At 40.1% G+C, this 25,611-nt stretch overlaps 1 protein-coding gene across 1 annotated transcript; it reads right to left on the bottom strand.

The window, feature by feature from the left end:
- Positions 1 to 18,509: 18,509 nt before the first annotated feature.
- On the bottom strand, positions 18,510 to 23,762 carry LOC112283296 (uncharacterized). Its single transcript, XM_024521832.3, has 3 exons — positions 21,690 to 23,762; positions 20,063 to 20,624; positions 18,510 to 19,613 (listed from the first exon to the last, which is right to left on the bottom strand). Exons 1-3 carry the CDS (start codon positions 22,035 to 22,037, stop codon positions 19,012 to 19,014), a joined length of 1,512 nt encoding a protein of 503 aa, XP_024377600.2. The 5' UTR covers positions 22,038 to 23,762; the 3' UTR covers positions 18,510 to 19,011.
- Positions 23,763 to 25,611: the final 1,849 nt, after the last annotated feature.

Genomic DNA, 25,611 nt, shown 5'->3' with positions numbered 1-25,611 from the left:
TGCTTTGCTAATTACTTGTCATTTGCGGCATTTTGTTGTCACTGCATTTCTGCGCTTCCGCTTTGTACTTAAATTGCTTACATTTTGCTTTCACTTGCTTTGAGTACTAGGTTACTTTGCTTCGCTTGTTTCACACAATTGTACTGATTGTCATTTGCTTTGGCCATTTAATACGTTACTTGTCAGCTTGCTTTTGGGCTACACGTTACTGTTTGCTTCGCTGCTTTGGGCCACGCATTTTTGCTTCCGTCATTTGCGCCAGTAACTTTGTTTCACTTTGCTTTTTATTTCCACGTTACTTTGCTTCGTTTGCTTCAATAGGTTACTTTATACTTTTCCTTGCTTTGGGCTGCAACAGCATTTGTTTCGTCTTTGCTTTCTAATGCTTACATTTTGCTCTTGCTTTTGGCATTTGGGCCTACGTTACATTGCTTCGTCATTGTTTTTGGACGATGCTATTTTGTTTCGCTCATTTGCTTTGGCTAGCGCGATTTTGGCTTCCTACTTTTCTTTTGACTACGTTACTTTCTCCTTTCGCTTTGAGCCTACGTTACTTTGTTTCGCTTGCTGCTTACATGTTACTTTTGCTTCCACCTTGCTTAGGACTAGCCACTTTGTTTCCTCGCTGCTTTGTTTACATACATTTTTGCTTCACTGACTTTGACTCAGGTGCATTTGTTTACTGCTTTTCTTTGGACTACGCTACTTTGATTCTCGCTGGCTGTCGGGCCACGTTACTTTGCTTCTCCTTTCCTCATGGCTTCGTGCTACTATGCTCGTTTCTTTTCTTTGACTAATTTACTTTGCTTCTCCTTTCAGATGGCTAAGCATTACTGCTTTTCGCTTCAAGTTTCCACGCATTTTGTCACTTGCTTTTGAGCCTAAGCATTACTTTGTTTCATTGGCTTTTGTACTGCAGTAACTCCTTCTTCCGTCATTGAGCCTACGTTACTTTGCTTTTTTGCTTTCCTTGCTATTACTGCATTACATCGCTTGCTTTGGCCCATAAGCATTTTGTTTCCGCTTGCTTTGGGACACGTTACTATCGCTTGTTTGGCCCAGGTTACATTTCCGCTTGCTTTGCCGCCACCATACTTTGTCTTCATTGTGGCTAAGCTTACTTGTCATTCGCTTTCATTTTTAGTTACTTTGTCACAAGCTTTAGCTGGCTTACTTTGCTTTGTTTACTTTGCCTACGTTACTTTGTCATTCGCTTTGCCTGGGCTAGCTACATTCCTTCCTCGCTTACTTTAGGCCCACTTTGCTTTGATTTGCTTTTGTACTAGATTACATTTGTTTCCCGCCTCCTTTGAGCCTGTGCACTTTTGTCACTTCTCATGAGGCCAGGATACTTGCTCAGCTTTACTTATTACTAAGTTTACTGGCTCGTCCATTTGCTGCCAGAACTTGTTTTTCCACTTCTTATGCAGGTACTTTGTCATGCTTTGTTTTAAGTTACTTTGCTTCGTCATTGGCCATTTTACTTTGTCATTGTACTAAGCTTTACTTTCGTCATTGCTTTGAGCCTAGGCATTAGGCTTTGCATTTGACTACGTTACTTTACTCTACTTTCATTTCCACGCACTTTGTTTTGCTTTGTTTTTGGGCTACGTTACTCATGTTTATGCTTTACTTTAAAGACATTACTTTGTTTTGCTATTGTTACATTTAATCCTCGACTTTGCTATTCTGTACTGGCATTTTCGCATTATGTTACTTTGTTTCATTAGCTTTTACTACGTTACATTTTGTTTCTCGCTTGCTTTTAATATACATTGGTCATTCTGCTTTTGATTTTACGCATTTGCTTCCGCTTGCTTTAGGCTAGGTTACATTTTGTTTCTACTTTGCTATGAGCCAGGTTTTTGTTTCCGCTTGTATTTAAGTTTACTTTGCTTCGTTTTTGACCAAGCATTATTTCTGTCCCTGCTTCACGCATTGTCATTTTGTAATTACTACGTTACTTTGTTTTTGTTTGCTTGCTTATGCTATCATTTATCGCTGGCTTGTAATTTACACGTAATTGCTTCATTACTTACTTAGGCTTACTTTGCTTCGCTTGCTTTCTGGACTAGCATTGCTTTGCTTGGGCCAGTGCATTTCATTTCGCTTGCTTTGGGCTAGATTACTTTGTTTCCGCTTTTTGTCATTTGGCCATGATTTCATTTATACTTCTTAGGGCCAGGATACTTCTCATTCAAATTTACTTAATAGTTTACATTTGTTTCTGCTTCAGCCAAGAACTTGTTTCTACTTTGCTAGGCCAGTTACTTTGCTTCTCCTTTGCTTGGGCTTTAGGTGAACTTTGTTTCGCTGCTTTGGCCTTACGCATTTAACTTCGACTTTCGCTGGCTAGTAAGCATTGTCATGCTTTGGCGCCACGTTACTTGCTCGCTGCTTTGGGCCACGTTGTTTAACTTGACTTTGCTTTGGCCAGTTACTTTGCTCGCTTGCTTTGTACCACGCATTTTGTTTCCGCTTGCTTTACTACATTACTTTGCTCCATTTACTTTGTTTCATTTCCTTTCATGTACTTACGCATTTTGTTTCCAGTTTTAATACATTACTTTGTTTCCTACTATTGTTTTTCGTACTTTGTTTCCTGGCTGACTGCTGATTTTTGCTTCCGCTTTGCTTTGGGACACGCATTTGCTTCCGTCATTTCCTGCGCTTTTCCGCTTTGCTCATTGGCTACCATACTTTGCTTCCGCTTTGCTTTGTACTAGGTTACTTTGTTTCCTACTTGCTTAGGGCCAGATAATTTGCTTCCAAACTAATTTACTTCTGCCAGGTTACTTGCTCACGCTTTCACGCATGGGCCACGCATTGTCATTTCCTTTGGCCACGTTACTTTGTTTCCGCTTTCGCTTTGTACTACGTTACTTGTTTCCGCTTTGCTTGCGCTCAGGTAACTTTGCTTTCACTCATGACTGTTACATTTGTTTCCGCATTTGCCAAGTTTACTTTGTAATTTCGCATGGGCCTATTTTTGCTTAGGCATTATTTGCTTGCTTGAGCCTTGCTTTACTTCCGCTTGCATTGAGCCTACTTAGTCATTGTTTGACCACGTTACTTACTTCACTTTGCTTATTCACGCATTTCATTGCTTCTCATTGGGCCACGCATTTCTTATGCTTTGGGCAGACATTACTTTGTTTCGCTTTTTTAATACGTTACTTTAACTCGACTTTGCTTTGGGCTAGGTTACTTTGTTCTGCTGCCACGTTATTTGTTTCATTTTCAAAGAACGTTACTTTGCTTCTCCTTTGGCTAAGCTTACTTTGTTTCCGCTTTTGCTTGAGCCTCTACATTTAGCTTCGCTTTACTTTGGGCTACGTTACTTTACTTCTACTTTACTTTGGTCTACATTACTGTTCATTCGCTTGAGTTTGAGCCTACGTTACTTTGCTTATGCTTTGTTTTTGGGCTACACATTGTCTATTGCTGGCCACGTACTTAACTTCGACTTGCTTGTGGGCCAGGGTTACATTTGCTTCGCTTGCTTTGGGCCATGCATTACTTTGTTTCCGCCTTTGCTACGTTGCTTAACTCGACTTTGTTGTAATAGGTTACTTTGTTTCTCGCTTTGCTTTCATGCTAGACATTGTTTTATTGCTTGGGATTAGGTTACATTATGCTTCTGTTACTTTGCTTCTGCTTTGCTTTGGGCTACGTTACTTTGCATCTGCTTTGCTTTTGGATAGGTTACTTTGCTTCTACTTACCTTTGGATTAGGTTTCTTTGCTTCTGCTTTGCTTTGGGCTAGGTTACTTTGCTTTTGCTTTGCTTTGGGCTAGGTTACTTTGCTTCTGCTTTGCTTTGGGCTACGTTACTTTGCTTCTGCTTTGCTTTGGGCTAGGTTACTTTGCTTCTACTTTGCTTAGGGCTAGGTTACTTTGCTTCTGCTTTGCTTAGGGCTAGGTTACTTTGCTTCTGCTTTGCGCTTTGGGCCACGTTACTTTGCTCTTGCTTTGCTTTGGGCTACGTTACATTGCTTCTGCTTTGCTTTGGACTAGGTTACTTTGCTTCTGCTTTGCTTTGGCTAGGTTACTTTGCTTCTACTTTTCTTTGGACTACGTTACTTTGCTTCTCCTTTGCTTTGAGCTACGTTACTTTGCTTCTGCTTTGCTTTGGGCTATGTTACTTTGCTTCAGCTTTGCTTAGGACTAGGTCACTTTGCTTCTGCTTTGCTTTGGGCTACATTACTTTGCTTCTGCTGTGCTTTGGACTAGGTTACTTTGCTTCTGTTTTTCTTTGGACTACGTTACTTTGATTCTGCTTTGCTTCGGGCTACGTTACTTTGCTTCTCCTTTCCTTTGGGATAGGTTACTATGCTTCTGCTTTTCTTTGGACTAAGTTACTTTGCTTCTCCTTTTGTATGGACTAGGTTACTTTGCTTTTGCTTTGCTTTAAGCTACGTTACTTTGCTTCTGCTTTGCTTTGAGCTAGGTTACTTTGCTTCTGCTTTGCTTTGGGCTAGGTAACTCTTCTTCTGCTTTGCTTTGAGCTACGTTACTTTGTTTTTGCTTTGCTTTAGGCTACGTTACTTTGCTTCTGCTTTGCTTTGGACTATGTTACTTTGCTTCTGCTTTGCTTTGGGATACGTTACTTTGCTTCTGCTTTGCATTGGCCTAGGTTACTTTGCTTCTGCTTTGCTTTGAGCTAGTTTACTTAGCTTCTGCTTTGCTTTGGACTACGTTACTTTACTTCTACTTTGCTTTGGTCTACGTTACTTTGCTTCTGCTTTGCTTTGGGCCACGTTACCTTGCTCTTGCTTTGCTTTGGGCTACGTTACATTGCTTTTGCTTTGCTTTGGGCTAGGTTACTTTGCTTCTACTTTGCTTTGTGCTAGGTTACTTTGCTTCTACTTTTCTTTGGACTACGTTACTTTGCTTCTGCTTTGCTTTGGTCTATATTACTTTGCTTGTGCTTTGCTTTGGGCTACGTTACTTTGCTTCTGCTTTGCTTTGGGCTAGGTTACTTTGCTTCTACTTTGCTTTGGGCTAGGTTACTTTGCTTCTGCTTTGCTTAGAGCTAGGTAACTTTGCTTTTGCTTTGCTTTGGGCTACGTTACTTTGCTTCTGCTTTGCTTTGGGCTAGGTAACTTTGCTTCTACTTTGCTTAGGGCTAGGAAAATTTGCTTCAACTTTACTTAAGGCTAAGTTACTTTGCTTCTGCTTTGCTTTGGACTAGGTAACTTTGCTTCTACTTTGCTTAGGGCTAGGTTACTTTGCTTCTGCTTTGCTTAGAGCTAGGTAACTTTGCTTCTGCTTTGCTTTGGGCTACGTTACTTTGCTTCTGCTTTGCTTTGGGCTAGGTTACTTTGCTTCTACTTTGCTTAGGGCTAGGATACTTTGCTTCACCTTTACTTAAGGCTAGGTTACTTTGCTTCATGCTTTGCTTTGGGCTACGTTACTGTGCTTCTGCTTTGCTTTGGGCTAAGTTACTTTGCTTCTGCTTTGCTTTGAGCTAGTTTACTTAGCTTCTGCTTTGCTTTGAGCTAGGTTACTTTGCTTATGCTTTGCTTTGGGGTACATTACTTTGCTTCTGCTTTGCTTTGGGCTACGTTCTTGAACTTCGACTTTGCTTTGGGCTAGGTTACTTTGCTTCTGCTTTGCTTTGGGCTACGTTACTTTGCTTGTGCTTTGCTTTGGGCTACGTTACTTAACTTCGACTTTGCTTTGGGCTAGGTTACTTTGCTTCTGCTTTGCTTTGGGCTACGTTACTTTGCTTCTGCTTTGCTTTGGGCTACGTTACTTTGCTTCTGCTTTGCTTTGGGCTACGTTACTTTGCTTACGCTTTGCTTTGGACTACGTTACTTTGCTTCTGTTTTGCTTTGCGCTAGGTAACTTTGCTTCTACTTTGCTATGAGCTAGGTTACTTTGCTTCTGCTTTGCTTTGGGCTAAGTTACTTTGCTTCTGCTTTGCTTTGGGCTAGGTTACTTTGCTTCTACTTTGCTTAGGGCTAGGATACTTTGCTTCAGCTTTACTTAAGGCTAGGTTACTTTGCTTCATGCTTTGCTTTGGGCTACGTTACTTTGCTTCTGCTTTGCTTTGGGCTAAGTTACTTTGCTTCTTCTTTGCTTTGAGCTAGTTTACTTAGCTTCTGCTTTGCTTTGGACTACGTTACTTTACTTCTACTTTGCTTTGGTCTACGTTACTTTGCTTCTGCTTTGCTTTGGGCCACGTTACTTTGCTCTTGCTTTGCTTTGGGCTACGTTACATTGCTTTTGCTTTGCTTTGGGCTAGGTTACTTTGCTTCTGCTTTGCTTTGTGCTAGGTTACTTTACTTCTACTTTTCTTTGGACTACGTTACTTTGCTTCTGCTTTGCTTTGGTCTATATTACTTTGCTTGTGCTTTACTTTGGGCTACGTTACTTTGCTTCTGCTTTGCTTTGGGCTAGGTTACTTTGCTTCTACTTTGCTTTGGGCTAGGTTACTTTGCTTCTGCTTTGCTTAGAGCTAGGTAACTTTGCTTCTGCTTTGCTTTGGGCTACGTTACTTTGCTTCTGCTTTGCTTTGGGCTAGGTAACTTTGCTTCTACTTTGCTTAGGACTAGGATACTTTGCTTCAACTTTACTTAAGGCTAAGTTACTTTGCTTCTGCTTTGCTTTGGGCTAGGTAACTTTGCTTCTACTTTGCTTAGGGCTAGGTTACTTTGCTTCTGCTTTGCTTAGAGCTAGGTAACTTTGCTTCTGCTTTGCTTTGGGCTACGTTACTTTGCTTCTGCTTTGCTTTGGGCTAGGTAACTTTGCTTCTACTTTGCTTAGGGCTAGGATACTTTGCTTCAGCTTTACTTAAGGCTAGGTTACTTTGCTTCATGCTTTGCTTTGGGCTACGTTACTTTGCTTCTGCTTTGCTTTGGGCTACGTTACTTTGCTTCTGCTTTGCTTTGGGCTACGTTACTTTGCTTCTGCTTTGCTTTGGGCTAAGTTACTTTGCTTCTGCTTTGCTTTGAGCTAGGTTACTTAGCTTCTGCTTTGCTTTGGACTACGTTACTTTACTTCTACTTTGCTTTGGTCTACATTACTTTGCTTCAACTTTGCTTTGAGCTACGTTACTTTGCTTATGCTTTGGTTTGGGCTACATTACTTTGCTTCTGCTTTGCTTTGGGCTATGTTACTTAACTTCGACTTTGCTTTGGGCTAGGTTACTTTGCTTTTGCTTTTCTTTGGGCTAGATTACTTTGCTTCTGCTCTGTTTTGGGCTAGGTTACTTTGCTTCTACTTTGCTTAGGGCTAGGATACTTTGCTTCACCTTTACTTAAGGCTAGGTTACTTTGCTTCATGCTTTGCTTTGGGCTACGTTACTTTGCTTCTGCTTTGCTTTGGGCTAACTTACTTTGCTTCTGCTTTGCTTTGAGCTAGTTTACTTAGCTTCTGCTTTGCTTTGAGCTAGGTTACTTTGCTTATGCTTTGCTTTGGGGTACATTACTTTGCTTCTGCTTTACTTTGGGCTACGTTACTGAACTTCGACTTTGCTTTGGGCTAGGTTACTTTGCTTCTGCTTTGCTTTGGGCTACGTTACTTTGCTTGTGCTTTGCTTTGGGCTACGTTACTTAACTTCGACTTTGCTTTGGGCTAGGTTACTTTGCTTCTGCTTTGCTTTGGGCTACGTTACTTTGCTTCTGCTTTGCTTTGGGCTACGTTACTTTGCTTCTGCTTTGCTTTGGGCTACGTTACTTTGCTTCTGCTTTGCTTTGGGCTACGTTACTTTGCTTCTGTTTTGCTTTGCGCTAGGTAACTTTGCTTCTACTTTGCTATGAGCTAGGTTACTTTGCTTCTGCTTTGCTTTGGGCTAAGTTACTTTGCTTCTGCTTTGCTTTGGGCTAGGTTACTTTGCTTCTACTTTGCTTAGGGCTATGATACTTTGCTTCAGCTTTACTTAAGGCTAGGTTACTTTGCTTCATGCTTTGCTTTGGGCTACGTTACTTTGCTTCTGCTTTGCTTTGGGCTAAGTTACTTTGCTTCTTCTTTGCTTTGAGCTAGTTTACTTAGCTTCTGCTTTGCTTTGGACTACGTTACTTTACTTCTACTTTGCTTTGGTCTACGTTACTTTGCTTCTGCTTTGCTTTGGGCCACGTTACTTTGCTCTTGCTTTGCTTTGGGCTACGTTACATTGCTTTTGCTTTGCTTTGGGCTAGGTTACTTTGCTTCTGCTTTGCTTTGTGCTAGGTTACTTTGCTTCTACTTTTCTTTGGACTACGTTACTTTGCTTCTGCTTTGCTTTGGTCTATATTACTTTGCTTGTGCTTTACTTTGGGCTACGTTACTTTGCTTCTGCTTTGCTTTGGGCTAGGTTACTTTGCTTCTACTTTGCTTTGGGCTAGGTTACTTTGCTTCTGCTTTGCTTAGAGCTAGGTAACTTTGCTTCTGCTTTGCTTTGGGCTACGTTACTTTGCTTCTGCTTTGCTTTGGGCTAGGTAACTTTGCTTCTACTTTGCTTAGGACTAGGATACTTTGCTTCAACTTTACTTAAGGCTAAGTTACTTTGCTTCTGCTTTGCTTTGGGCTAGGTAACTTTGCTTCTACTTTGCTTAGGGCTAGGTTACTTTGCTTCTGCTTTGCTTAGAGCTAGGTAACTTTGCTTCTGCTTTGCTTTGGGCTACGTTACTTTGCTTCTGCTTTGCTTTGGGCTAGGTAACTTTGCTTCTACTTTGCTTAGGGCTAGGTTACTTTGCTTCTGCTTTGCTTAGAGCTAGGTAACTTTGCTTCTGCTTTGCTTTGGGCTACGTTACTTTGCTTCTGCTTTGCTTTGGGCTAGGTAACTTTGCTTCTACTTTGCTTAGGGCTAGGATACTTTGCTTCAGCTTTACTTAAGGCTAGGTTACTTTGCTTCATGCTTTGCTTTGGGCTACGTTACTTTGCTTCTGCTTTGCTTTGGGCTACGTTACTTTGCTTCTGCTTTGCTTTGGGCTACGTTACTTTGCTTCTGCTTTGCTTTGGGCTAAGTTACTTTGCTTCTGCTTTGCTTTGAGCTAGGTTACTTAGCTTCTGCTTTGCTTTGGACTACGTTACTTTACTTCTACTTTGCTTTGGTCTACATTACTTTGCTTCAACTTTGCTTTGAGCTACGTTACTTTGCTTATGCTTTGGTTTGGGCTACATTACTTTGCTTCTGCTTTGCTTTGGGCTATGTTACTTAACTTCGACTTTGCTTTGGGCTAGGTTACTTTGCTTCTGCTTTGCTTTGGGCTAGATTACTTTGCTTCTGCTCTGTTTTGGGCTAGGTTACTTTGCTTCTACTTTGCTTAGGGCTAGGATACTTTGCTTCAGCTTTACTTAAGGCTCAGTTACTTTGCTTCTGCTTTGCTTTGGGCTAGGTTACTTTGCTTCTACTTTGCTAAGGGCTAGGTTACTTTGCTTCAGCTTTGCTTTGGGCTAGGTTACTTTGCTTCTACTTTGCTATGAGCTAGGTTACTTTGCTTCTGCTTTGCTTTGGGCTAAGTTACTTTGCTTCTGCTTTGCTTTGGCCTAGGTTATTTTGCTTCGGCTTTGCATTGGGCTAGGTTACTTTGCTTCTGCTTTGCTTTGGGCTACATTACTTTGCTTCTGCTTTGCTTTGGACTAAGTTACTTTGCTTCTGCTTTGCTTTGAGCTAGGTTACTTAGCTTCTGCTTTGCTTTGGACTACGTTACTTTATTCTACTTTGCTTTGGTCTACGTTACTTTGCTTCTGCTTTGCTTTGGGCTACGTTACTTTGCTTATGCTTTGCTTTGGGCTACGTTACTTTGCTTCTGCTTTGCTTTGGGCTACGTTACTTAACTTCGACTTTGCTTTGAGCTAGGTTACTTTGCTTTTGCTTTGCTTTGGACTAGATTACTTTGCTTCTACTTTGCTTTGGGCTACGTTACTTTGCTTCTGCTTTGCTTTAAGTTAGGTTACTTTGCTTCTGCTTTGCTTTGGGCTACGTTACTTTGCATCTGCTTTGCTTTTGGCTAGGTTACTTTGCTTCTACTTACCTTTGGATTAGGTTTCTTTGCTTCTGCTTTGCTTTGGGCTAGGTTACTTTGCTTCTGCTTTGCTTTGGGCTAGGTTACTTTGCTTCTGCTTTGCTTTGGGCTACGTTACTTTGCTTCTGCTTTGCTTTGGGCTAGGTTACTTTGCTTCTACTTTGCTTAGGGCTAGGTTACTTTGCTTCTGCTTTGCTTAGGGCTAGGTTAGTTTGCTTCTGCTTTGCTTTGGGCTACGTTACTTTGCTTCTGCTTTGCTTTGGGCTACGTTACTTTGCTTCTGCTTTGCTTAGGACTACGTTACTTTGCTTCTGCTTTGCTTTGGCCTAGGTTACTTTGCTTCTACTTTGCTTAGGGCTAGGATACTTTGCTTCAGCTTTACTTAAGGCTAGGTTACTTTGCTTCATGCTTTGCTTTGGGCTACGTTACTTTGCTTCTGCTTTGCTTTGGGCTAAGTTACTTTGCTTCTGCTTTGCTTTGAGCTAGTTTACTTAGCTTCTGCTTTGCTTTGGACTACGTTACTTTACTTCTACTTTGCTTTGGTCTACGTTACTTTGCTTCTGCTTTGCTTTGGGCCACGTTACTTTGCTCTTGCTTTGCTTTGGGCTACGTTACATTGCTTTTGCTTTGCTTTGGGCTAGATTACTTTGCTTCTGCTTTGCTTTGTGCTAGGTTACTTTGCTTCTACTTTTCTTTGGACTACGTTACTTTGCTTCTGCTTTGCTTTGGTCTATATTACTTTGCTTGTGCTTTACTTTGGGCTACGTTACTTTGCTTCTGCTTTGCTTTGGGCTAGGTTACTTTGCTTCTACTTTGCTTTGGGCTAGGTTACTTTGCTTCTGCTTTGCTTAGAGCTAGGTAACTTTGCTTCTGCTTTGCTTTGGGCTACGTTACTTTGCTTCTGCTTTGCTTTGGGCTAGGTAACTTTGCTTCTACTTTGCTTAGGACTAGGATACTTTGCTTCAACTTTACTTAAGGCTAAGTTACTTTGCTTCTGCTTTGCTTTGGGCTAGGTTACTTTGCTTCTGCTTTGCTTTGGGCTACGTTACTTTGCTTCTGCTTTGCTTTGGGCTAAGTTACTTTGCTTCTACTTTGCTTAGGGCTAGGATACTTTGCTTCAGCTTTACTTAAGGCTAGGTTACTTTGCTTCATGCTTTGCTTTGGGCTACGTTACTTTGCTTCTGCTTTGCTTTGTGCTAGGTTACTTTGCTTCTACTTTTCTTTGGACTACGTTACTTTGCTTCTGCTTTGCTTTGGGCTACGTTTTTTTGCTTCGGCTTTGCTTTGGGCTACGTTACTTTGCTTCTGCTTTGCTTAGGGCTACGTTACTTTGCTTTTGCCTTGCTTTCGACTACGTTACTTTGCTTCAACTTTGCTCAAGCCAACGTTATTCTGCTTCTGCTTTGCTTTGGGCTAAGTAACTTTGCTTTTGCTTTGCTTTGGACTAGGTTACTTTGCTTCTACTTTGCTTTGGGCTAGGTTACTTTGCTTCTGCTTTGCTTTAAATTAGGTTACTTTGCTTCTGCTTTGCTTTGGGCTACGTTACTTTGCATCTGCTTTGCTTTTGGCTAGGTTACTTTGCTTCTACTTTGCTTTGGATTAGGTTTCTTTGCTTCTGCTTTGCTTTGGGCTACGTTACTTTGCTTCTCCTTTGCTTTTGGCTACGTTACTTTGCTTCTGCTTTGCTTTGAGCTACGTTACTTTACTTCTCTTTTTCTATGGACTAGGTTACTTTGCATCTGCTTTGCTTTGGACTACGTAACTTTGCTTCTCCTTTGCTTTGGGCTACGTTACTTTGCTTTTGCTTTGCTTTGGGCTAAATTACTTTGCTTCTGCTTTGCTTTGGGCTCCGTTTCTTTGTTTCTCCTTTTCTTTGGGCTTTGTTACTTTGCTTCGGCTTTACTTAGGGCTACGTAACTTTGCTTCTGCTTTGCTTTAGGCTAGGTTACTTTGCTTCTGCTTTGCTTAGGGTTAGATTACTTTGCTTCTGCTTTACTTTAGGCTAGGTTACTTTGCTTCTTCTTCGCTATGAGCTAGGTTACTTTGCTTCTGCTTTGCTTTGAGCTAGGTTACTTTGCTTCTGATTTGCTTTGAGCTACGTTACTTTGCTTCTGCTTTGCTTTGGGCTATGTTACTTTGCTTCAGCTTTGCTTAGGGCTCGGTTACTTTGCTTCTGCTTTGCTTTGGGCTACGTTACTTTGCTTCTGCTTTGCTTTGGGCTACGTTACTTTGCTTCAGCTTTGCTTTGGGCTACGTTACTTTGCTTCTGATTGTCTTTGGGCTAGGTTACTTTGCTTCTGCTTAGCTTGGAGCTACGTTACTTTGCTTTTGCTTTGCTTTGGGCTAGGTTACTTTGCTTTTGCTTTGCTTTGGATTAGATTACTTTGCTTCTGCTTTTCTTTGTACTACGTTACTTTGCTTCTCTTTTGCTTTGGCCTACGTTACTTAGCTTCGGCTTTGCTTTGGGCTACGTTACTTTGCTTCAGCTTTGCTTTGGGCTACGTTACTTTGCTTCTGCTTTGCTTTAGGCTACGTTACTTTGCTTCTGCTTTACTTAGGGCAACGTTACTTTGCTTCAGCTTTACTTTACGCTAGGTTACTTTGCTTCTGCTTTGCTTTGGCCTGGGTTACTTTGCTTCGACTTTGCTTTGGGCTAGGTTACTTTGCTTCTGCTTTGCTTAGGGCTAGGTTACTTTGCTTCAGCTTTACTTTAGGCTAGGTTACTTTGCTTCAGCTTTACTTTAGGCTAAGTTACTTTGCTTCAGCTTTACTTTAGGCTAGGTTACTTTGCTTCTGCTTTGCTTTGGGCTACGTTACTTTGCTTGTGCTTTCCTTTGGGCTAAGTTACTTTGCTTCTGCTGTGCTTTGGAGTAGGTAACTTTGCTTCTGCTTTGCTTTGGACTACGTTACTTTGCTTCTGCTTTGCTTTGGGCTACGTTACTTTGCTTCTGCTTTGCTTTGGGCTACGTTACTTTGCTTCTGCTTTGCTTTGGGCTACGTTACTTTGCTTCTGCTTTGCTTTGGGCTAGGTTACTTTGCTTCTGCTTTGCTTTGCGCTAGGTAACTTTGCTTCTACTTTGCTATGAGCTACGTTACTTTGCTTCTACTTTGCTTTGGGCTAGGTTACTTTGCTTCTGCTTTGCTTTGGGCTAGGTTACTTTGCTTCTCGTTTGCTTTGGGCTAGGTAACTTTACTTCTGCTTTGCTTTGGGTACGTTACTTTGCTTCTGCTTTGCTTTGGGCTAGCTTATTTAACTTCTCGTTTGCTTTGGGCTACGTTACTTTGCTTGTGCTTTGCTTTGTGCTACGTTACATTGCTTCTGCTTTGCTTTAGGCTATGTTACTTTGCTTCTGCTTTGCTTTGGGCTAGGTTACTTTTCTTCTGCTATGTTTTCGGCTAGGTTACTTTGCTTCTGCTTTGCTTTGGGCTACGTTACTTTGCTTCTCCTTTGCTTTTGGCTACGTTACTTTGCTTCTGCTTTGCTTTGGGCTACGTTACTTTACTTCTCTTTTTCTATGGACTAGATTACTTTGCATCTGCTTTGCTTTGGACTACGTAACTTTGCTTCTCCTTTGCTTTGGGCTACGTTACTTTGCTTCTGCTTTGCTTTGGGCTAAGTTACTTTGCTTCTGCTTTGCTTTGGGCTCCGTTACTTTGCTTCTGCTTTGCTTTGGACTACGTTACTTTGCTTTTGCTTTGCTTTGGGCTTGGTTACTTTGCTTCTGCTTTGCTTTGGGCTACGTTACTTTGCTTCTGCTTTGCTTTGGGCTAAGTTACTTTGCTTCTCCTTTGCTTTGGACTACGTTACTTTGCTTCTGCTTTACTTTGGACTAGGTTACTTTGCTTTTGCTTTGCTTTGGACTACGTTACTTTGCTTCTCCTTTGCTTTGAGCTACGTTAATTTGCTTTTACTTTGCTTTGGGCTACGTTACTTTGCTTCTGCTTTGCTTTAGGCTACGTTACTTTGCTTCTCTTTTGCTTTAGGCTACGTTACTATGCTTTTGCTTTGCTTTTGGCTAGGTTACTTTGCTTCTGCTTTGCTTTGGAGTACGTTACTTTGCTTCTGCTTTGCTTTGGGCTACGTTACTTTGCTTCTGCTTTGCTTTGGGCTACGTTACTTTGCTTCTCTTTTGCTATGGGCTAGGTTACTTAGCATCTGCTTTGCTTTGGGCTGCGTAACTTTGCTTCTCCTTTTTTTTGGGCTACGTTACTTTGCTTCTGCTTTGCTTTGGACTAGGTTACTTTGTTTCTGCTTTACTTTGGGCTACGTTACTTTGCTTCTGCTTTGCTTTTGGCTAGGTTAGTTTGCTTCTACTTTACTTTGGATTAGGTTTCTTTGCTTCTGCTTTTCTTTGGGCTAGGTTACTTTTCTTCTGCTTTCCTTTGGACTACGTTACTTTACTTCTGCTTTGCTTTGGGCTACGTTACTTTGCTTTTGCTTTGCTTTGGACTAGATTACTTTGCTTCTGCTTTGCTTTGGGCTACGTTACTTTGCTTCTGCTTTGCTTTTGGCTAAGTTACTTTGCTTCTACTTTGCTTTGGGTTAGGTTTCTTTGCTTCTGCTTTGCTTTGGGCTAGGTTACTTTGCTTCTGCTTTGCTTTGGACTAGGTTACTTTGCTTCTGCTTTGCTTTGGACTAGATTACTTTGCTTTTGCTTTGCTTTGGCTACGTTATTTTGCTTCTGCTTTGCTTTAGGCTATGTTACTTTGCTTCTCCTTTGCTTTGGGCTAGGTTACTTTGCTTCTGCTTTGCTTTCGGCTAGGTTACTTTGCTTCTCCTTTGCTTTGGGCTACGTTACTTTGCTTCTGCTTTGCTTTGGGCTATGTTACTTTGCTTCTCTTTTGCTATGGGCTAGGTAACTTTCATCTGCTTTGCTTTGGGCTACGTAACTTTACTTCTCCTTTCCTTTGGGCTACGTTACTTTGCTTCTGCTTTGCTTTGGGCTACGTTACTTTGCTTTTGCTTTGCTTTGGGCTCTGTTACTTTGCTTCTGCTTTGCTTTGGGCTACGTTACTTTGGTTTTGCTTTGCTTTGGGCTACGTTACTTTGCTTCTGCTTTGCTTTGTGTTTTGGCTGGGCTGGGCTGGGCCATGGGCGATGACGGTGAATACGCTGCGAGCGTAGCGCAGCCACAAAGATGCATGGCGCGCGCGGGCTTCCATCCCGGAGCCACCCGGGTGCCACGTTGGCCCTTGCCCAGTCTCATTCGCATCGTAAACATCATAGGTTAGAATTACAAATTAGTCGTCGTCGTCGTCGTCATTATTATTGTTATTATTATGTTATAAAGTGGTTTTAATTTTTTAATAAATAAATAAATAAAACATATTTAGAGAGCTATATACACATAGCTCCTTTGAAGCTATTTTTCTCATTTTCTATTTTTCTTGAAGTGGAGGTTCAAAGAATGTAAAATTTACGCCCTTTTTGTACGTTTTGATCTCTACTTTTTTTTCTTTATTCTTTTGTTGAGTAGAGTATTTTTATTTTATTTGTATGTAATGTTTTGAAAAAAGAAAAAGAATGTTAATTGGAGTTTATGTGGAGCCCATGATTGGAGCATTTATTGGAACTTAATTGCAAAGTAAATTTTGGATTTGGAATTTGGAAATTGTTGATTTGAAAAATATGAACATGTGAAGATTGCATACTCATAATTACAACCTGTGATGGTTTTTGAAAAACATGAATTTTGCAAAATTATTTATTTTTACTTGCATCTCTCTTTTCATTCTTTTTGTTTTGTTTATTTTTTTTAGAATACTCTTTTTAATATGGAAGTTATTTAAAAATAGCAGACATGTGTAAAAACTCAAACCTTACATGTTTTGTACATAAACGATTTTATTTTGAACTTGGAAATCCAGACAACATTTATGCAATTTTTAACTTCTATGTAACAAGTGTAACAAGTTTAACTTTGAGAAAAAATAATATCTAATGAAATACTTGTATTAATTAGTATAAATATAAGATAAAAAAAAAATAAAAGTAGTTTGCCAAAATGATATACATATAAAAATCTTTAACAAACTAGTTTATAAAATATAATAATAAAAATAAATACTAGTTTCTTATCATATTAAAAATTAAAAGCATGTATATATTTAAAATGTTTTAATACTTGTATTGGAAAAAGAAAATTTTTAGATAGGCACCCCTCTTTTATAGCATGGACACCTCCATGCCACACACTTTTGCAAAAAATAAATTTTATATTAATATTTTTTTTTCCAAAATTATATAAGAATTAAATTAAGTTTTGATTAAAAAAAAATTGAAACATTAATGAGAAAAAAAAATTACTAGATTTCTTAGTAATAAAAATACTTTTTTTTCATAAATAGTGCTAAAAGTATAAATATGAATATAAATAAATTAGTAAATAATTGTACTATTTTACTTAGCATTAATAAAGAGAATAGGTGGCATGTGGTGGATGGCAAGCTGTGGTAGCAATGTTTCTATTACAAATAAATATATATATATATATATATATATATATATAAAATAAAATAATCAATATAATCTTTTTTTAATTATGTAGAAAGTAAATTTAATTTTTTTATAAAATGATGAAGTAAATAAGAATAAGTATTATTTTATTAATTTTTTTAGTAAAAATATTTTTATTTCTATTTTAAATGATTAAATTTAAATGTTGAATTTAATTTTTTATTTTGCATTGACAATAGATGTGGATAGAATATAACAGATAGCAAGTTGTAGTGACAGTAACAAAATTTGTACTGACATGTGGTAGATGGCAAATTATGGTGGTAGTAGCAAAAATAACAATGACATTAGAAATATTGTAAAAATAAGTTTTAAAACTCTACTAAAATTTTATTTTTATTAAGAATTATATTTTGAACTCCTAAATATAATTTATTTTTTATTCTAAAATCATGAATAAAATTTTGAATTAGTATGTATGTATAATTTTTAAATCTATATTTATATAATTATACAGATATAAGTTTTTATTTATAAATATATATGTGTATAATTTACATATAATTTTTAATGTCAAAAATATCAAAAACATATATGAGTTTAAATATGTTATTACTATTTTATTTTTAAATCTTATTTGTTTTATATATTTGTATATAATGAAAGTATTTTTTACTTAAATTTGGGCAATACTCTCAAATCAATATTTTCTTGTCAATCGTATGCATTAAAAATTTCAAAACTAAATATTTTAACATTAATTTTGGACCTCGCCATAAGTTGTACCAAATAACAATTGAGAAACCACCATGAAATTACTATTGATTAATGTGAATATATTTTTGTTATTTCTTATAATATTTGGACTACAAAGCAAGTCTTTATCTTCTAGAAGGACGTTACAATTAGAAACTATATGTCTAAATTTAATATAATAATAATTATTATTATTATTATTATTATTATATTCACTTAATATATTATTTGTAAAACAATTCCGAAAGTGATATCTTACTTGAGTTTTGTTTAGTTATATACTTGCATATTTTATCAACCCAGAATCACGTTGGAATCATATTTTTACTCTGGTATTTCTTGAATTTAAAAAAATCACAAAAAAATCTAAAAGAAAAAACTAAATTAAAAAACTTTGTGGTATATCAAATCTAATTTTCTAAAATATCTCAGGAAGCAAAAGGGTTTTTACCATGAGTAAATTCCCACATAAATTTTGGCAATGATGTGAAAAACTTGGAAGTTCTTGCATGGTTTACCAATGATTGGAAATAAACACTTTGTAGAGACCCATAAGATCAGAATCCATTGATTTTGACAATAATCCAAGCTTTTATCTTCAAATTCCACTTTGGGACACACATGTGTGTTTGGCATGATGTACCAGGACATGAAATGACAGGTGATTGCCACACCTCATTCTGTGGTCAAAATAGGGTTCATAAAAATACAGTACCATTGAATCAATTTTTGGGTTAATGGAAAATCTCACCTTTTTGATGAGATCTTTGCTAATGAAATCCTTACGAGTTCACAAGAGCATAACTAATTGACTCACATAGGAAGAGCCACATAGAATGTGATTGGAAGTAAAATAATAAAAATAATTAATTAATTGCCTTCATTTAAATAACCATGAATTCAACATCATTTCTCAATTGTAAGAATGACAAAATTTAACACCAAAGATTAAGTGTAAATAAGCTATGGCAGTCATTTGATCTCTTGTTGTATTTATCATTAATTCCAAAAATAGATTAATCTTAAGACATCAAATCGTCATCAATATACCATTATTTCATGTTAAACTTGCACTAGTATATCACACACTATCATTCGAACTACCCCTTGTGACCCACTTCATTTTATTTTAATTTATTCTAATCTTAGTCAAGTGTGGACAGGTCAGTTCTCAGAACAGGTTCCAAAAAGAACTCATTCACACCCTCCAAATGAATCTACTCATGCTGAATACTCCATCTAGAATTCAAGTGCATGCAAAAGAGTAACGCCATGTACTGCACAATATCCAAAGGAGTACAAAAAGGAGCTGATTCAGCTGTTGATGGAGTTTCAAAACAGAAGTAAAAAACTGATCATTTAATTACGAAGTTTGATACCGGTAATGATAATCAATATGTTCAAAGGTTGGTGGAGGATTAAGGCAATAACAATCTCCACACAAACTAGAAGAAGCTGGGTTGGCCAACAAACGCTTTTGGCTCTACTAATACTGGCAAGTCTTCCAGGAAAATTAATTGATTTAAGCTCACTCACTCGGTGTCTTAAATTCGCAAAGAACGTGATGTCATCTCGGCAAGTTCTGGAGTGTTAGTTTTGGCAAGGTTGGTACACAACTGTGTGGTGATAATGGACTGCTACAACTGAAGATGGGGACTAGAGGGTCATCATCGTTAGTTAGAAGGGAGATAATGAAGATAATTAAAGACGGTTTTGGTTGACTGAATAAACTAACCCCGACAGGCACTTATAAAACCACGGAGAAATTTGGACTAGATGATGATTATGTTGGACTGAAGGGAGGCTCTTACAGGTAGGACTACGCATTCAACACAAGGAGAGACGATTAGACCACACGGCTGGACTCTGGAGTGTGGGTATGTCTCACCGAAGTGCACAGAGTGAGCGTGAGGTCATCAGCGATGTCCTTAACAATATCCTCGTCTGCGTCGACCTTTTTGTGTTGAAGAGAGATGATTGAAGCTCCACCGCGGTTACTCGCTGTAGTAGATGCTGCTGCTGCTGCTGGGTGCAAGCTCAAACGAGTTGAACCTGTGCTGACGGAAGCTCCATCTCTTCCGGACCACAAGCAGAGACCATCCTTGAGGGACTTGTATGCTTGACCAGTGACATCCACCATTTCGTGAGTGATGCATGAGTATTGATCCCCTTGTTCTCGTTGCGATTGGTTGAGCAAGTCGGCCGCTTCGGGGAATAACGTGTAGTGCTTCCCCGGATCTGGGTCTTGGGTTTGCCTTTGAACTTGGGATACCACAGACGAGTCTCCGTTCATATGCACGTTGAGGTAGGGATTGAGCTGGTCGTATTCCAGCTGCTTGGACTGGTGTTCAAGGAACCTTTTTCGTCTACCACATTCGAGTTGTTGACCAAGGTCCACACAATCCATCATGTCCGCAACAAGGGGGTCATGGGAAAACCTGTCGTGTCCTGCCGTCACAGATACACGCTCAAAGCAATCTGATTAACATTCACGAAGTACTTGTAGAGTTGAAACCAATTAGATCTAGACAGTATAAGTAGCGGGAGTGATACTGTAGTGGTTATGGGAGCAAGACCATGTCGGATCCAATCTGCACAGTTCTCTATTTCCGCACAACGCATATCCGTAGCGTCAACATACACACATGAATGAAGACAAAACGGGAGATCGTGGTGAATAGGTCATCTAAGCATTCTGCGTGGCACTGCAAATAGTTCCTGTGCAGTCATGAAAGGATGTGTAGAAAATCAAATCAGACGTCTTAGCAAACTGTCTGACAACCTGATCATATATGTTACAGTCTCGGAGAAGATCAAAGATCAGTAGTGCAAGCAAAATATTATTTAGAAAAATACAGACTGGTTGATTCGTCAACAGAAGAAGATGAAGCTCTTACCAGAGGTGTCCTTTTCCGATGCACACGACACAATATAGGTCTGTCCAACAGTTTGTCCTCCTGAATACAGCACACCTGCAGTACCCTGCGTGGTTTCCCATTCGTTCTTCACCGCCAGTGCAGTGCAGACTTCGGCAATATCCTCTGCGCCAGGTACTGGCGGATCGTTCAAGTTGCCAACATGGTGCAACCTCACCGTTTGCTCTGGAAGCAGAAACCCTGCCACAGATTTAGGTCCTGCCCTATTCTTCGGATCTCTGGAATTAGGATTCGGGTTCCTTGCTTGCACAGCGGAAGGAAATGCTACCACTGTTTTGAAGTTGGAGAGCGGGTCACAGCGCTGTCTTTTATCTTCAAACTGAGAATCAACACTTATTCTGCCAAGGTGCCTGACTTCGGCGCCGCCGCTCCTAGCAGTGCACGTGGGTTCATCACTGGTTTGCCCAGCTTGGCTGCAGGAGGTTGAGGGACTGGTATCTGACTTGAAGGATCTCTCGTATGATGGCGTGCCTTCAGGAGTATTGTGCGCTGTAGTTACTTCCCTTGAAGGTGGCTGCGATCCCTGCAGTGGAGAGAGAAAAAATTGTGCTGTAAGTAAAGTGAACGAAGACAAAAGTTATTCCAGAGACTAAATAGTGCTATTTAATTTGCATTATCTGCAGACACTATTACAAGTACAGGCTATACATATGATCCCACACTTCCTGCACGATCCTGTCAGGAATTTTTTCTGTAACAATAATTAATCCTTGGCTAGCTTTCGAACACTGCGTGTCATTACATTGAGCCAGGGGTTCTCGTTAGTGCTATTTCTAGATTTGATTCCTCTGTGGCATGTCAGCCGAACTGAGATCGACCAGTCTGACGTAAATCAAACGAATCAACTTGACACTACAGAAAAAGTTGCCGCGTCTGTAGAATAGACTCAGCACAGCGTGGTCCAACATGAGAAAAGCACTTGCTGTTGATTCCTAATGAATTGGCGAACTATGCTATGCTGCATTTGTAGGCTGATCAACTGAACGGTACGGATCGGTTTAGCTTCTACAATTCTTTGAATAACAGGATGTACTGCTCGAAAACTGTTCTGCAAAAATCAAAACCCTCGGTTTCCTCACTTCAAAGATTAGCGGAGAAGACATAACATGCCACCGATCATGATTCGGGTGTTGGTACAGGAACCAAGGGCAATAAATTCTACTGAAGAAATACTCGAGGGCAAGCGGTGTGTATGCACTGGAAGTATCTTTAAGTACAACGGCCGGCTGATTCTCGCGATTGTGACATGGTCTGTGTCACGTACAGCCACCATCTCTAACACCGTGTCCATTTAATTGGCGAGCGTTGCGATGTTTGTGCAAGATTATGCTTGTTTTCAAAAAGTCCATGGATTTAACAACCATACAGGGACATTATTGTTCTGGTGCCAAAGCCCAGATTGTCCGCTAGTTCGCTTTGATCAAGGCTGAGGCAGGGTCTTAACATGATCGCAAACTACGGAGAGGCGTAAATTAATAGAATTCTACGCTACAACGATGAGTCTGCTGCATAAAAACTTGGCTATGCAAGAGTTCGGCATCTGAATCTCACAATGGATTGGGTGGAGTAAATTTGGGAGGTTACCCACCTTTCTGAAGATGGTGCCATCCTCCTCCACTTGCCAGCCGGCCTCCTGACACAAGGCTTTGAGTACCTCATTATGATCGGCGTGTTTGGGAAGACAATAGTTCCCATGGGCGCGCAACCCAGCAAATATTTTAGCAGCTATAGCTCGTCGCCGCCTCTCCCTCCTCTTATTGTTCTCGCGCTCTCGTGCCGAGGGCATCCTAAGTACAGCTGGGGCAGTTGATTGACCTTTGCCTGGAGGACGGCGTACTATCCACGGTCCGGAGGTTGACTTTATGCAGCCTCGGACGGTGCATTTGCGAACCTCACTGCTTTCACCTTGTTCAAAACTCCGATCGCCGACCTGCATCTTTAAAAATCTGCAGTCTCAACAATGTATCTTGTTCCTCGTCCAGCAGCGCCTTCCCGTTATTTCTCCTCCGCTGGTTCAAATTTTCTCTTGGATTACCACTTACGTTCCACTTTTGGTGTTCCTAATATTGCTTAGAAAGGAGCGTGCACCCTAGATCACAACAACGAAACCAAGGTTCCGCGCTCATGAGACTTACGCAAGAAGCTTTCACTGGGAGTGTGTCAGACTAAATTGAGAAAGTAATAATCCTTGCGCTATCAAAGCTTCAATAAGTCCCGCTTCATCAAGCTATTCGGCGCACAAGAAATGCTCGAGTTGTTTGTAAATTTGGCTATATCGATGCTTCGGACGCAGACAGCTGCGGGTACTCCCACAATATCCGAAGAAGCACGCGTTCACCTTTTCCCTCCAGAAATTTGATTTGACTCGAGCGATTGTCATGTATAGAGACTCACTGCCGACATGGTGGTAAACTGGAGTTAAATGCTGGCGTCGCAACAGAAATTTAGTATCAAATGGACATGACTTGGCAACATCTCATTCCCAGTTGCTTTTCTGTGTCATTGAATCGGAATGCGCCTCTGCACCACCTTGACGGCATCTCGATTCAGGTTGAAAAACGTTGACGTCCTTCACATAGCATTATTCAAAGCTGTGACAGAACTCAATCCCCGTAGAGCTGATCAGTATGTAGCTTCCCTTGCTGTTCGGCTTTCTTGTAACCAGGTAGTTTCCAGGTAGGTTCCGATCTCACTATTCTGATCCTAGACTTCAGGATTTTGCATTGAGCGCTGTAAATGGCGCAGAATGTAGTTCACATCAGAACGCGGTACTGCGTAACTGGCACAGCGAAGCTGTTGAAGCTACTGAAGTGACAGCTTGAGCAGAAGAGGCCGTATAATTACCGATGCAACGGAGATATACATCCACAGGGCTCGCGTCATGCATCAAACGTCTGCAGCGACCAGAAATGCTGCAAACCTCAAACAAGTGATTACTCGACAAGCTTACGTCAACTACCTCTCAAAAGAGGAACATATTTCCCCTAAAATTTTCTCACAACGTCATGCACCTGAGATCTTCAAGGCAATAGCTGAACTGCAACCCCATCAACATCAAGACCACAAATCAGTGTTGGTTCTTCGAGCAAAAAGTATCATTGCTTTCAACTTTATGGAACATACGAGTTTCGACCTCCAGTCTCAAACGAAACCCCCACGAGGGCGAACCCCAAGGCAGATAGCGACACTAACTACAGTGTCTAAGACCGACCACAGTCAAGGCCGAAACCACTTAACCAAGTCGCCAGATTGGCAAACTTGGGCCAAAACAAGAACCTGACCCTTGCGGGACAAGGAAACCCGAGCTTGACACCCGCCAGAGAACGTGAACGCTGCACGCGGCGACTGGCTCACAGCAGCCTCACACTTCCCAGGATCGCAAACCAAAACAAGGCCTTTTTTCCGGAGGCAGAATCACCCGCAAACGATTACCAAGGAAATCCACATCGCGTCTCGCTAAAGCTACAGCTCCGACGAAACAAAATTAAGCGTCACAAGCGGAGGGCAACCACGACTAGACTTTTCCTCATTTCCTACAGCATTCCTGAACCATTTTTTTTATTGCAACGGTGTCTCCATGTCCCTTCACGCGTCGCCAAATACAATCTCCACTGTTTGCGGTGAAGTAAATGATGGGTCGGCGACGTTAGGAGATGCACGGAGGGGATGGGGTGGATAGAGACACGACACGGCACGGAGCGTGTGCTTGTAAGAAAGAGAAAGGGCGAAAACTGGGAAAAGAAGGAACGAGAAAGGAGCGAGCGAGGGAAATGAGAGAGACGGGGGAGCATGACATCTCTCTCTCGCTCTCTCACTCACTCACTCAGGTGGATGTCGTGCATGAACTCTACTGTCCTTTCTTCCACGCCTCGCCCCCGCACCTCGCCCCTCCCTCAGCAGCATCAGCGGCAGCGCCGCTCGCTCCGGTTTTGGATCCGGTCCCGGTGCCGCGACCGCCCGAGCCCCAGTGGGAGAGGGTGAAGGATGGATGGCTAGCAAGCTTGCAATTCACTCCTGCCATCGGTCCCTCATTTGTTTGTTTACTCACTCACTCACTCACTCTCGGTAACTGCAGCTCAGGTTTCTTACTCGTGAATTTGGCTGCACGGCCACGGCCCGACACACCCCGCGCGCGGGCTCGCCGCTCGAGGCCCGACACCCGCGTCGTCGTCGTCGTCGTTACGTCCCGGCGTGGGCAACAGCAGCAGGTGCTCGACCGTTCCGGGGCGGAACACGCCCTCCTCCCCCCCCCCCCCCCCCCGCAGCCCGCGCTCTGTGCTTTTAATGATTCTACCCATTCGACTGTGCTGTTTCACATGGAACCAGTCTTCTGGATTTGTTGATGTGGTCTTCATTCATCTGTTTTGCATTGTGGAAATGCAAATCCGATGAAATTAGATCCATGTTCTATGTTCTCTGCATGGATATTTTTTATTTTTTAAAAACAATTTCCCATGAACGTCTTTTTTAAAGTCTGTAGAGACAATCCATCTCCATGTATGAATTGCATTAGGGTGTTGCAATGCCACCACAGCTTTTGTTACTAAACAACCCACCACTCATTTGATGTATATTTTTCAGTTTTTTTATTATAATAAATAAAATAAAATTATATTCAACTTTAATATAAAAATTTAATAACTTAATAAGAATAAGGTTGTGGTGGCATTAGCAATCCCTTGCTTTAAGTACTTAAATTTTATCAGAGAGACTAAACTAGAGAATCAATTATTTGGGTATACATAACAAGTAAATTGTTGAATGTATCAAGATCTTTTTTTTGAAAATGCTTTTAAAAAAATTAAAATTGTGATGTGTTCTAGGTATAAAGTTTGATGGGTTGCAAATGAAATAATGTAATCTCAATGGTTTCAAAAAAAAAAATAGATAACATATGTTTTATGTGCAACTTTTACACAATCATTTTGAATTATAAAATTACATCGAATTTTTAAACTAATATAAAACTATCTAATCTTTTGGTATAGAATTCATAAATAAATAAATATATATATATATATATATTATTCCAAAATATCATATATAATTAAAAGAAAAAGACAGAATAGACAATCTATCTAAAATTATGTGAAATATAGATGTCATGTTTAAAGATTTATTTACAAACAAAACACTCAAACAATATAGATTATTTTAACTGAATGTCACATGTACTATTTCATAAAATATTTTAAAATTGTCCTCTCATCAATTCAATTCAAATGTGTGCATATTCAAGATCGGAATACATTTTGATATGACCCTTTTGGAGCATAGATACTAGGCAAACTATGAAATGCGGGATTAAATGAAGTTGCTTACAACTATATATCAGCCTACACACATACAGATTGAATGCTGATTAAAATAATCAAAATGCCGACATCTCATCAAGTAGCTGTATAATCAGCTTAGTACCGTTATGTACTTATACCAAAATATTATATATATATATATATATATATATATAACAAAATATGTTTTATTTTTATTTTTTATGATTACTGGAT

This window comes from Physcomitrium patens, chromosome 6 (assembly GCF_059467195.1).
Source record: "Physcomitrium patens ecotype Gransden chromosome 6, ASM5946719v1, whole genome shotgun sequence".
Classification (NCBI taxonomy): Eukaryota; Viridiplantae; Streptophyta; class Bryopsida; order Funariales; family Funariaceae; genus Physcomitrium; species Physcomitrium patens.
Note: the sequence above shows the minus strand (reverse complement) of the source record. Positions and strands in the feature narration are given on the sequence as shown.